The sequence below is a fragment of the Anabas testudineus genome, chromosome 18, assembly GCF_900324465.2.
Source record: "Anabas testudineus chromosome 18, fAnaTes1.2, whole genome shotgun sequence".
NCBI lineage: Eukaryota > Metazoa > Chordata > Actinopteri > Anabantiformes > Anabantidae > Anabas > Anabas testudineus.
In genome coordinates this window covers 5212994-5226810 of record NC_046627.1, presented here as the reverse complement: position 1 = coordinate 5226810, position 13817 = coordinate 5212994, and the positions used below count along the sequence as shown (strand labels likewise).

Below are 13817 nucleotides of genomic sequence, written 5' to 3'. Positions count from 1 at the left end.
TGAGATGGTTCGGACATGTTCAGAGGAGGGATAGTGAGTATATTGGTAGAAGGATGTTGGAGATGGAGCTGCCAGGCAGGAGGACAAGAGGACGACCAAGGAGGAGATATATGGATGTCTTAACAGAGGACATGAGGTTGGCTAATGTTAGGGTAGAAGATGTTCATGATAGAGTGAGATGGAAAAGGATGATTCACTGTGGCGACCCCTGATGGGAAAAGCCGAAAGAGAAGAAGAAGTGTGAGCAGGTTCAGGATCAGACCCAAAGAACCAGGTCGAATATCCAGCAAGAAACCTTCATTCAGACAGTAGTTAGTAAATACCTGGAACCAGGCATGCTCAGTAACCACATAGAAACTCAACCCACCTCCCAGGACCACATTTAAAACCTGTTCCACATCAGAACTTTATAGAAACCAACCAACAACCACCTAAAACCTCATGGAAATCTGGTAACAGTGCTGATGTAAAGTATTATGGGATGACAGCTAGTTGTCGTGTGTCCACAGAATCGGCTGCAGAGCATCATGGGAGTAGCGCTGCCTCTGATTCACGCCAGGGGAGTTTTTCAGTACAGCTTCGGCCTGATACCCTACAGGAAGCCCATACACACTGTCGGTGAGACTGCAGGCTTCACGTAACGTTTATCTAACATTAAACTAACTTTAAATACATTTTAAACTAACGTTAAACTAACTTTAGATAAGCCCATACACACTGTGGGTAAGACTGCAGGCTTCTTTAACGTTAAACTAACTTTAGATTAACGTTAAACTAACATTAGATTAATGGTAAACTAACATCATAAAAGCCCACACAGCTCATACAGTGGAACAGATACTATATTAGTTTAACTGTGTTTGGACACGTGGAGTTGGCATCATTTAACTTCAGTTAGCTTAATTTCTCCAAGGGAAACACCGTATTAATTATTATTATTATCATCATTATTTAGTGTCGTTTAGCTTCATTTAGCATCGTTTAGCTTCATTTAGCATCAGTTACCTTTATTTAGCTTCAGTTACCATCGTTTAGCTATAATTTAGATTTAGTTAGCATCATTTAGCTTTATTTAGCCTCATGTGGAGCTGCCAGCCCCCCGGATCAGTTCTTGCTCTGTGTTCTGTCCTCTGTCAGTGGGGAAGCCGATCCCGGTGGTCCAGACTCCCAGTCCCAGCAGCGAGGACATCAACAGTCTTCACCAGCTTTACCTGCAGAGTCTGACTGACCTGTTCGAGCAGCACAAACACACCTACGGTCTCAGAGAGGACCAGCACCTCACCTACATATGACCTGACTCAGTTCACCTTTTTAGAATCACCTGACCGTCACCTGACCGCCAGGTGAACTGTACCAGGTGTTGACATTAAACTGTCTGAGTTTTAACAGTCCGTATGAACAGTTAGCAACATGCTAACTCTGCACACTCATTTAAATAGAGAAAGCTAACACGGTACATTTCTGTCTGTGAAAATCTGTTGTTAATAAAAAACAAGTAAAAAATAAAGTCACACAATGCCACGGAGATGATGCTGTAACATGATTGACAGGTGGGTCATTTAGTCACAGTGTGACATCACAGGGATGGAGCTGCCTGATTGGCCCATACACTCTGGAGAGGACAGAGAGGTCAGACTGGGGTAAAAACTGATCCATCACGAATATCATTAATATATTTTCTCTATATTGTAAAATGATAAGAACCTACAGGTTCAGTTTTAAAGCAGAATAAGTAGAACCAGCTGTCTTCACTCAGCTCTTTCTCCAGCTGATTTCTTCTGTCATGTCGTGTAACCAGGTTTCTAATCTACTTTTACCAGAGATCATGTTTAGGAAAAGAGGCTGCAGAGACTCTCTCAGATGTAGACACATAAATCTGGCATAAGATTATTAAACAGACAACAGATATTGACCACTGAGTTACTGTTAAAAAACTGGAGCAGCAAACTTCTCATTAACTGAACAAGAGTGAAATTTAGATGAAAAGATGTCAGCTGTAATTAAACAAAGAGAAATCAGACACTAGAGGACTGACTGAATAAGAAAGGACAGAGGTAATGAATAACCAGTTCTCTACAGAAACCGTCCTAATTAGAATCTACAGCTGAGGGAGGTGCTGCTCATTTATACTTACTAGTACTTTTGAGTAAATGTGACCAGCGCAAGTGAATTTTAATTTGAAAATATGAACACTTATCTACAATGTCTAACTATGGTGGGTGAAGTGATGCACCCATCATGTCTAGTGCCTACTGTAAAAGTCAGTGGGGGCAGTGCTATGATCTGGGGTTGCTGCAGTCGGTCAGGTCCAGGTTTAGCAACGTTATGTGTCCAAAGAATGAGGTCAGCTGACTACCTGAATATATTGAATGACCAGTTTATTCCATTTATGGAGGTTTACATAAGGACATATTCCAAGATGACAATGTCAGGATTCATCAGGCTCAAAGTGTGAGTGTGAGAGTGGTTCAGGGAGCAGGAAGAATCATTGTCACACAGTAATTGGCACCACAGAGTCCAGACCTTAACCCCACAGAGAATGTTTGGGATGTGCTGCTCCTCCTACAGTAGGCGTATTGCATCACTTCCTGTTGTCGACGCTGACTTGTTATTCAGTTTCCCTGTGTTTGTTCTGCTAACTTTAACCAACTTAAAACTAAATTCATAGTTTTAGTGAACAGCACTACTGGAGTAAGAGTTGTAACACACACTTGTGTTACTTAAGGACCATTTTTTAAATTTCTTGTGTTGTGGGGTCTGTTAGCTCTACTCTGTTAGCCATGGCTGCTTCTCCCTCTTCTTCTCTTGCTCAGTTTGTTATATGTTTAGTTTCTCCTCGGCTTCAAAGCCCGATTACGTCAATTGGAAGTCACTAAAATTAATGTGTAATCGGTGTGTACCTTTGCTAAAATGATGTCGGACTCCGTAGTTTTCTCTGGACCCCTTCCCAATCTGACCAGTGACGACATGTTTAGCCGCATGACGTCATTTAACCGCTGGCTGTCTAAGTGGTGTCCCGCTAACAACGTGGGCTACAGAGACTAAACCTGGGCTGATTAGAAGAAACGGCATCCATCCCACTTTAGATTGTTCGTCTCAACTCTCTAGAAATATGACAGAGTTTATTAGACGACCTAAACCCTGACATGTCAGAGTGGAGCCCAGGACGCAGAGACGCAGTCTTACACACCTCTAAATCCCTGTTAGTGAATGATTTGATAACTGACCATCAAATAGACTTATTCTGTCTTACTGAAACCTGGCTGCAGCAGGATGAATATGTCTCTCTGAATGAGTCGACCCCTTCAAGTCATGTTAATTATCATGTTCCTAGAAACACAGGTCGGGGTGGAGGAGTAGCAGCATCTTCCACTCAAGTTTGTTAATCAACCCCAGACCTAAACATAGTTTTAATTAGTTTGAGAGCCTCACTCTTAGCCTCTCTGATCCTAACAGCAAAAATCAAAAACCAGTCCTGTTTGTAATTGTGTACCGTCCTCCTGTCCCTTACTCTGAGTTTTTAATTCTCAGACTTTCTATCTGAAAGTTAGGTTAGTTCATTATAGTGGGTGACTTTAATATCCATGTAGATGTTGATGATAACTGCCTCAACACTGCATTTAATTCACTATTAGACTCTATTGGTTTTACCCAAAATGTAAATAAACCCACTCACTGTTTTAACCACACCCTTGATCTTATTCTGACATACGGTGCGGATCAGTTAATAGTTTTTCCCCAAAACCCTCTTTTATCTGACCATTTCTTAATAACATTTGAATTTACACTACCAAGCTTTACTACACCCATAGTTCCATATTTTCCCAGCAGAACTCTCCATTCTCAGACTGCAGGTTTACTTGTGGTTCCTAGAGTTTCCAAATGTAGAATGGGAGACAGAGCCTTTATCTACCAAGCCCCTCTCCTGTGGAACCGGCTCCCAGTTCAGGTTCTGGAGGCAGACACCCTTTCCACATGATACAGATAAACTGAGCTCCTCTCCTCTCTCCTTTCTCTTGTATCAATGCAAGTCCACCATTGCATGTCATTAACTTTGTGTCTTCTCTCTCTTTTAGTTGTGTTTCCTCCTCTGTGTCTCCCTCTCTCTGTACTTTTCTGCAGGTATCCTCGGCCTGGAGCTGTACATCTCCAGAATCCAGTTCATCTGCCCAATGTTCTTGATGCTTGTTGTTGTCTTTATTGCCTGCTGTTCTTTTCTCTCTTCACTTTCCACTCACCACAACCGGTCGAGGCAGATGGCCGCCCACTATGAGCCTGGGTCTGCTGGAGGTTTCTTCCTCTAAAGGGAGTTTTTCCTCTCCACTGTTGCCTAAAGCTTGCTCAAATTGGATTGTTGGGTTTTCTATATCATTTTTTGTATAATTATTCTCTGTAAGGTCTTAAACCTTAAACACTGTAAAGTGCCTTGAGATAACTTCTGTTGCGAATTGGTGCTATACAAATAAAACTGAATTGAATTCAATTGAATGTGCTGAAGAAAACAAGATCTAGACGAGAATAAATGTTGAGACATTGTAGAAACTTAATGAAACGGTGACTGTGCTGTGATTAAAGCTCCTCTCTCTCTCTTACTGCGCTGGCGCCCAACAGTCTCAGACACTCTTCACGTGTACGCGCTTCGCTCTCTGCGCTCGGTCACGCGCAGGTCCGTGCGTTAAAGTTCAGAAACTGCACATTGATCCTAGATCAGACCTACAGACCCGGACCTGATGATAAAGGTGTTGTTGACTGAGGAGGAGGAGGAGCTCGGACTGACTTTAGAAGAAGAGTCTCAGCAGAATCATTAGAAGAAGAACTCGGAAGACAGTTTCTGTGCGCGCTCCCGCCCCCTCGGCCCTCGGACACTAACGCGCATGCGCCTGTATGGGAGAATAACGGACCGATTGTGCTGCCGGGCTTGATAGTGACGTCATGTCCAAGAGGACCGGAGGGATCCGGATCAGGACCCGGACCGCACACGTGAGTATGTGTTTACAACAACAGTTCAGACCCTGGACCGGGTTCGGTTTTTAACTTGTTCAAGTAGATAATGAGGACCAGTCAGACCAGCAGAAACCAGCCAGACCAGTTAGAAATTCATAAATATTGTAGGACAGCAGCTGAGCTCCTGAACCAAACTCCAGCCACAATCTGAACAATTTAAACTGTGAGACCGGTTTGTGCAGGTGGTCCAGTCTCAGGTGGATCTGCTGTCGTCAGCTGCTCAATTGATCAGTCTATTGATAGAAAATCAGTCAGGAACCAGTTTGATCAGTGGATTTTAACTTCAGTCCCAGTTTAAATCAGAAACATCAGATATTTAATGTCCGTCACAGTGAAATGTTTAAACTGAGACATGTGAAGAACAGTTTCCTGGTCCTGTTCACACCTGTTCAAACCTGTTCTCAACTGTTCTGACAAAACCTCTGTGACCTGAGAAACATGTGGTGTGAAACATGTTGCTGCAGCTGTTGGACGTGTAGAAGGACAGAGTGGAGGAATCCAGCAGCACCTGAACTCAACACACAGTGTTCATAGTTATTGTGCAACAGGCAGCGACTAAAACTGAAATCTATCCGATAGATACGATTTAAACCACTCTAGTGCTGTTCCTTTGATCCCAATAACATGTTCCAGTCTGTGTAATAAAATGTTGTGATCTATAGTGTCGAATGCAGCACTAAGATCTAACATGACGAGTATAGAGAGTAGACCATTGTCTGATGCTAATAGAAGATCATTAGTAACCTTTCCCAGTGCTGTTTCTGTACTATGATGTACTCTAAATCCTGACTGGAAATCTTCATACAAGTTATTGCTACGCAGGTGGTCGTACAATTGCTTTTCAAGGATTTTAGAGATAAAGGGCAGATTGGATATTGGTCTATAATTCACTAAAACCCCTGAGTCCAGAGTAGACTTTTTGAGCAGGGGCTTGACTACAGCAACCTTAAAAGCCTGTGGTATGTAGCCTATTTGTAAAGATAGATTGATCTGATCTAATATGGACGTGTTGATCGAAGGTAAGACATCTTTGAGGAGTCTAGTCGGGATGGGATCTAAGAGACATGTTGATGGTTTAAATGTAGAATTCGTAGGATGAAGCGTGGTCTTACAAATGAATCTAGAGTTGTTGTACAATCCATGCTGTATGCAGGGAGGATCTGATCAATTTTTTCTCTTATAGTTATGATGTTATTTGTAAAGAAATTCATAAAATCATTGCTGCTGAGAGTTGAGGGAATACTAGGCTCAACAGAGCTATGACTCTTTGGCAGCCTGGCTAAAGTGCTGAAAAGAACAAACCAGATACTTTTACAAAGACTCCAGCAGACACTACTTTACACTAATGTCTTTGTCTGCGTCTCAGTCTCAGTGCTTGTGTCTGTGTGTGAGGATGAGCAGCGGTAAGACGAGGAGCAGTTTCCAGATCACCAGTGTCACCTCAGACCCAAACCTGATCCCAGCTGGCAAATCAGCTCCCAGCATGGTCCTAAACCTCCTCCAATCAGAGGCCTCCTCCTGCAGCCGTCAGGGAAGCTCCTCCCAGCCAACCACGCCCTGTCTGAAGAGGAAATACATCACTTATGATGCCCAAGGGCAGGGAGGGGGTTCTTCCTCCAGGTTCAGGGTTGTGCGGTTGTCTGTGTGCGGGGCTGGTGGAGGTGGGCGAAGCAAGCTGTATCGCCGTGGACGCTGGACATGCACTGACTTAATGGAGAGACCTGAGGGGGCGGGTATCAGAAGGGTGATGGACAGCATGAGAAACACCCATTCGCTGGAGTCTTTGGAGATGATTGGTCGAGATAGAGAAAGGGGGTGGGTCCACTCCCAAGACACCTCCCACCTGCTTGCTCAGCCAGTCAGAAGGAGGGAGAAGATGCACAGCAGCCCACCCTCCCCCACACACCAAGAACCAATCAACATCTGCCTCCTGGACCAAAAGCAACCAAAGGGAGTTCAGGGCTTAGACTCCACCCTTCCACCTACATCACCCCACCCACGAAAGCCTCCTCCTCCACTGAGATTGGACATGGATGCTAATAGGCGGGTATGCAGACAAAAAGTCACAAATGTCTGTTGGAAGAAGTTTGTCTTTAACTTGTGACTTGTCTCTGTGTCCAGTCTGTCCTTAGGTTTTCCCACTCTCAACCCAGCTCACCCCCTGCTGGACCGTACCAACCAACACTGACCCCGTTTCAGACTTCTTCAGCTTTTAGTCTGGATAAGACGGTTTTCAACCTGCCGGGGGATTATAGGTGACTTCCTGTTTATGTGTTTGACTTTACATGAGTTTTCCTGTGGTAGTGTTTACCAGTCTCAGAGTTTGGGTTCAGCAGCTTTTATTTAGTGATGTATGGAACAGTGTCGTCTGCGTACTGCTGTATAGGCCCTGTTTACTGTACATGTGTTCCGTGAATACTCCTGGTGACTTGCTTGAGTTTATGTGGGGCCAGTGCTGCTGTTTCCAGGCATCTGGTCCACGTACAACAAGACTCAGAGTTGTGAAGAAGTCAAACACGTATTGACAAAATGTAAGAGCTACTGAAGCAACAATCAGTTCTGATCTTTGTAAGCAGCCACAAACTGTCTTCACCAGACCGACTGACTCAGACTTTTACTGGAAAAAAACAGGTTTGTGTCTGTTCAGCTGAGAAAAATCAGGGATGTTTTTATGCCTGGGTTAGGGTTAGGGTTAACCCTTATCACCCACACGTAGCTTCAGGAAACTGAATCTGTGACCTTAATCCTTTATATTCATGTTTTACTCGATGAGCAACAACTGTGAGTTTGAGTCCAAATCAGATCTAACATATGCAAAATTAGTAAAACCTCATTACAATTCATCCACCAGTAATGTTTTGAAAGTGTATCAGACATCATGTTAAAATTCACACTACCAATACCAGGTTCCATTACCTGCGTAAAAAAAAAAAAAAAAAATCAGTGTAGCTTATAGTTTTTAAGTTAAGTGTAATGTGGATGAGTGGATCCCACATTTGTGGGAATGTGGATCAGTAGAGATCACATCACACAGTTTCATATTGGACCCTGATTGGCTGTCGATGGTGATGTCATTAACCCTCAGGTGTCAAAGTGAGATTTCAGAACAGAGAAACTTTGTTCCTCCATTATTTTGTAAATCAGCACAATGACCATGCGTTCTCCTTCATCACTGACAGCTTGACTTAGTTGCATGTTGGATTTAGTTTGAACATGTTACGATCTGACTAACAGACGAACGAGGCAAGAGGCTGACAAACTAAAAGGTATTTAATTTCAACTCAGTCCGAAAACACAGGACACGGGGACTCAATAAGACAAGGGAAAAAACTAAACAAGCACGATTATAATCAAACAAAGTAACAACATAAAGAGACCCGGAAAATGGCGACGTACAAAATAACAATGAAAAACCACTGTACTGACGCAGGGACAATACAAACTAATACACTAATCAAATGTACAAAGTAACAACGGAAAACGCTATTGTAACACAGGCAAAATACAAACTAACACACTAACTGAGCACACAAAGTAACAAAATAAAAGCTCAGAAGCAAAACAAAATACAAACTAATGAACTAACTCAAAATACAAAGTACAAACAAAAATCTGATTCAAAGATCAGACTCAAACAAACTCACCAATACAAAATATTAAACAAAAACACTTCAAAAGGCAGTAAAACCAACTCACAAACAGGGAATGAAGTCCAACAAATGACATCCAGAGTAATCGAACGAACAAGCAAACAAATGAACATGTGGTAAAGTGCAGTCCAGTTGACCAACAAGCATGTGGTGAAATTAGTGGTGGGCAAATGAAGCCTCATGAAGCACTGAGGCTTTCCTAACAATTGCGTCCAATAAGGTTTAAAGCTTCAAGGCCTCAGTGACGGTGACATCTGGTGGACAACTGAAGCCATAGTAACCTCTAAAGAGCACGACTGAAGCACTGACACTGTTTCAATCCCATTTTTTTTTTACATTTTTTACATGACAGTAATAAAAGTTAATAAAATTTTTTACATGACAGTAATAAAAGTTCAGAAAGGTCTGTGTGGTCATTCAAGTGTTTTGTTCATTCACACCAAATAATGATTATAAAGTCATTACAATAAAATATGCAGATGCTCTCTCCCATACTCTAAAACGCATTCCAGATTAACCCCAAGAATCAATATAATAATATGGGTTAAATGTTGGTTAAGATTTATTTATTAAGGTTTATTAGGGTTTATTATCCCTAACAGGATTAGAGATCCTTCCTACTTTGTAAATGATCAGTGTTTGAATTCAGAAAGATTGTATCTTTTTTTGTGTGCGTTTTCACGGAAAACCTTTACAGATAATGGTTTGTCAGTTGAGGACTTGTATGGTTGATTTTAAATGATTATTTACAGAAGCAGACACATTAGTTGTCTTCACAGGTTTTTATTGAGAAATATAATTTTTTCTACTGTTGCAGGATCAGTCGGCTCATGACTGACAAGCAAGTGTCACAGTGTCTGGTGGTATGAGACAAAATGATCCCAAACTTTAGAACATCTCTTATTAGTGGTACTCACCATGAAACTTGCCAAAATACTCCCAAATCTCTGTCTCCTCACAACCTTATTTGAAGCATAATGAAGCATCTTATATAGCTGGTTCAGCACCAAACAACTCTAATCTGTAACAGCAATGACATTCAAAGCTTCGAACGTCATCTGTCGCGTGTTTCGATACTATTTACGATACAGTGATTTGAATCACTGTGCTTCAGGAAGAGTGACACAAGCTCCAAAGCCTCAGTATCATTTGCCCATCACTACGTGAAATCCAATTAATTAACTAACGTGGTAAAGTCCAGTATGGAGTCCAATGTGCAACAAACCAGCAGTGAACAAAGGAGTTAGGGAAGCCTATAAAGAAAACGGGACCCACAGGTGAATCAAATCCATAATTGAGGTCCAACAGAGTGGAGGAAGAGGAAGTCCATATAGGGGCAAACAGGAAGTGGCAGGAGAGTGAGGGGGACCAGGTGACAAAAGGAAGGAAAGGAAGGACGAAGGAAGGAACTGTAACAAAACATTTTAATCATGAAACATATGAAGAAAAGAAATCTGAAGTTCATTACAGTAAATATAAAGTATGTTTTCTTACTAATTTTTAATAATTAAAAAATAAAAATAATTAAAAATACACTGAACATATCTTGTTTAAAGAACCTGATATATTTTATATGTAAATATTATAAATTAGATGATCTATTAAACTGATAAAATAATTTCTATAAAGTCTGTAGCTGTTTTGTGAGTGGGTGGGAGCAGATTCTCACTGCTTCCCTCCTATTGGCTGAGACAGTGAGTGGGTGGGAGCTGGAATAAGGAGCAGCCAGTCAGAGAACAGACAGTGTGTGTAGGACAGAGACAGGCAGTGGGTCCACATGTAGACCTGATGTCTACTTCATCACCAAGTCCACATCTGGACAAACTGAGCTTCTGACTGGACCAGGTCTTAGGTCTTCATTAAAGACCTGTTAGGTCACAGAAAACCAACCACTCACTGATGAGGAAAACGAGGGACTAAAGACATTTTGGATCTTAATGAGTGAGACAGAGAAGTTTAACGCGGGACAGATGCAGGACTTTAATGAGGGATATGAAGGACAGTGACTTCGACAAAGGACATGAGTCCTTAATGAGGTCTGAGTATTAACGGCAGACCTTAACAAGGAACGTTACAGCTTAAAGTGGGACCACAGACTTCAACATGAAACTGGAGGCGTCATCGGGAAACATGGGCAGGAGGGGACTTAAAATCAGGATCAGTATCTTTAAATCTCTGAGTTGTGATTGGTCATCATGTTCCTGCTGAGCTCTGATTGGACGGTTTTGTGTGTCGTAGGGCTGTGATTGGTCAGAGATGTTTAGTGGTGTAAAGAAAATTAACTATGGGGGACGGATCTCTGAAACCTCCTCCACTCCTCATCCTCCGCGGCGTCCCCCGTCAACCCCACCCCTCCCCCTCAGGAGTCTGCAGTTTGTTGCTAAGCAACCAGACACACCTTACGGAGAGAAAGAAAGGTCAAAGTTCACAGGACGGGTGTCAGGGAGTCCTGGCCTGGTGCCAGGCTGACAGCCCCAACCTGTGTGGCTCAGCCAATCACAAGGGTTAGTCCCAGAACCAACAACCAATCACAGCCTCCGTTGACCCTGCCAGCCCCCCACCCTCATTGGTCAATCCATCCTGGAGCACCACTCACTGGGCGGGGCTCCGACTCCACAATGATGTCACTGCTGCTGTTTTTTCACAGGTAGCCATGGCAACCAGGGGTGGGGCTTCTTCTGATTGATTAGTCTCTCACCTGTCTGTCTCTCCACAGTGTTTCCAGTAGCAGTCTGATTGCCATCGACAACAAAATTGAGCAGGCAATGGTGAGTCTGATTCTACTCTGATTCTACTCTGATTCTAAGACTACTGTAGTTTTACTTTGACTCTACTGTAGTTTTACTAAGACTACTGTAGTTTTACTGTGACTCTACTGTAGTTTTACTAAGACTACTGTAGTTTTACAGTGACTTTATTGTAGTTTTACTGTGACTGCTGTAGTTTTACTTTGACTCTACTGTAGTTTTACTTTGACTCTGCTGTAGTTTTACTGTGACTACTGTAGTTTTACTTTGACTCTATTGTAGTTTTACGAAGACTACTGTAGTTTTACTGTGACTCTACTGTAGTTTTACTAAGACTACTTTAGTTTTACTGTGAATACTGTAGTTTTACAGTGACTTTACTGTAGTTTTACTGTGACTGCTGTAGTTTTACTGTGACTCTACTGTAGTTTTACTAAGACTACTGTAGTTTTACTTTGACTCTACTGTAGTTTTACTGTGAATACTGTAGTTTTACAGTGACTTTACTGTAGTTTTACTGTGACTGCTGTAGTTTTACTGTGACTCTACTGTAGTTTTACTGTGACTCTACTGTAGTTTTACTGTGACTCTACTGTAGTTTTACTGTGACTCTGCTGTAGTTTTACTGTGACTCTACTGTAGTTTTACTAAGACTACTTTAGTTTTACTGTGACTCTACTGTAGTTTTACTAAGACTACTTTAGTTTTACTGTGAATACTGTAGTTTTATTGTGACTGCTGTAGTTTTACTGTGACTGCTGTAGTTTTACTGTGACTCTACTGTAGTTTTACTTTGACTCTACTGTAGTTTTACTAAGACTACTTTAGTTTTACTGTGAATACTGTAGTTTTACTGTGACTGCTGTAGTTTTACTGTGACTGCTGTAGTTTTACTGTGACTCTACTGTAGTTTTACTGTGACTCTACTGTAGTTTTACTAAGACTACTGTAGTTTTACTGTGACTCTACTGTAGTTTTACTAAGACTACTTTAGTTTTACTGTGAATACTGTAGTTTTACAGTGACTTTACTTTAGTTTCACTGTGACTCTGTGATCCCTGTCTGTGTGTGTGTGTGTGTGTGTTCTTGTCGTTGTGTGTCCGTAGGACCTGGTGAAGAGTCACCTGTTGCAGGCCGTCAGGGAGGAGGTGGAGCTGCTGAGGGACCAGATTAGAGACCTACAGGAGAAAAACCAGCAGCTTCAGAGAGAGAACCACATCCTCAGATCCCTGACTCGCACTGTACACAACACATGCTGATGATCTGGATCACTGAGACCACCTCTCTAACCTGTTGGTCTCCTGAGACCCGGACTCTGCAGACCTCGGCAGTTCTCATTGGGGTCTGGCACCAGGACACAAGCAGCAGTCCCAGTAGCTGGAAATGAACCTGATGTGGATCAGACTTGATCCAGCTTCTCTCACAGATTCTTGATCAGCCTGAAAACTGGAGAATCTGGAGACCAGGACACCTGAAGTCTTCAACATACTCAAACTGACTCAGTGCTCTTACATCAGAGACCACCACCACCATGAACCTGGCCCGAACTAGGTTTAGGACGGTACCTGTGACCATGTGGTCACCCTCAGACCAGCACTCGGGGTCCAGCTGGTTTACACAGAAACAGTGTAGGACTGATCCAAGAGAAAACAGGATCAATTGGACCAGGAAACCTAACATTGGTCTGCATCCAGAGAGTGTTGTCGCTATGGTAACCAGTTTAACAGGTCATAACCAGACTAACCACGGTAACCATGACAACAGGTCTGTTTCCATCAGTTGTTTGATTTGTAGTTTAATAAATTTAAAAAAGTTCAATTTAACAAACGGATGCTGGTTTTTACTGGGGGTTAGGAAAGAAGACAGGAAAGGAGACAGGCAAGGAGACAAGCAAGGAGACAGGAAAGGAAATAAGCAGTAGACGTGACTGTGGGTGAAATTAACATTTATTCTGGTTTTACTGTCTTCAGTCTTTATTTTACTGTCACTAGTTTTACCGCAGTAAATACAGTAGAACTACTCAGTAAAATACTCCAGTATATACTTCCAGTTCTTTTAGTTCAGTGTCGTGTTCAGTTTCTTACTGAGGTCCAAGTGGATTCACAGTAACGACGTCTCTGGACAAAGTTTAAAGACTTTAAAGACTTTTAGGATTAAATCAGTTGTAACTTCAGACTTTAGTCAAACACTCTGTGTCTGAACCACTTATCCACAACCTGTTACCTGTCAGTGGTTCTCAGGTTATTCTGTCACCTCAGTGGGTTTGATCTTCTCTGATTGGTCAGAAGAAGGAGCCTCGCCCTGACAGCTCATCTCTCTCTATCTGCTTACAACAGTAAAGTCTGAGTGAAGATTTCAATAAGAAACTAGTGAAGTAACGTCTTTTAGACCAGTTTACTCAGAGAACATCAACAGT

General features: G+C 42.2%; 3 protein-coding genes across 3 annotated transcripts in view; 2 read left to right on the top strand and 1 right to left on the bottom strand.

Annotated features, from left to right (window-relative positions):
- LOC117153049 (NLR family CARD domain-containing protein 3-like) overlaps positions 1 to 13817 on the bottom strand; it is a 45070-nt gene that overhangs the window by 16251 nt on the left and 15002 nt on the right. The gene's annotated exons all lie outside the window — the stretch shown is intronic.
- LOC113168171 (2-acylglycerol O-acyltransferase 2-A-like) lies at positions 492 to 1474 on the top strand. Its single transcript, XM_026369187.1, has 2 exons — positions 492 to 618; positions 1138 to 1474. The coding sequence occupies exons 1-2, from the start codon at positions 528 to 530 to the stop codon at positions 1290 to 1292; spliced, it is 246 nt and encodes an 81-aa protein (XP_026224972.1). The 5' UTR covers positions 492 to 527; the 3' UTR covers positions 1293 to 1474.
- On the top strand, positions 4968 to 12665 carry LOC117153064 (TSC22 domain family protein 4-like). Its single transcript, XM_033326710.1, has 5 exons — positions 4968 to 4984; positions 6371 to 7051; positions 7126 to 7259; positions 11371 to 11422; positions 12508 to 12665. Exons 2-5 carry the CDS (start codon positions 6398 to 6400, stop codon positions 12658 to 12660), a joined length of 993 nt encoding a protein of 330 aa, XP_033182601.1. The 5' UTR covers positions 4968 to 4984; positions 6371 to 6397; the 3' UTR covers positions 12661 to 12665.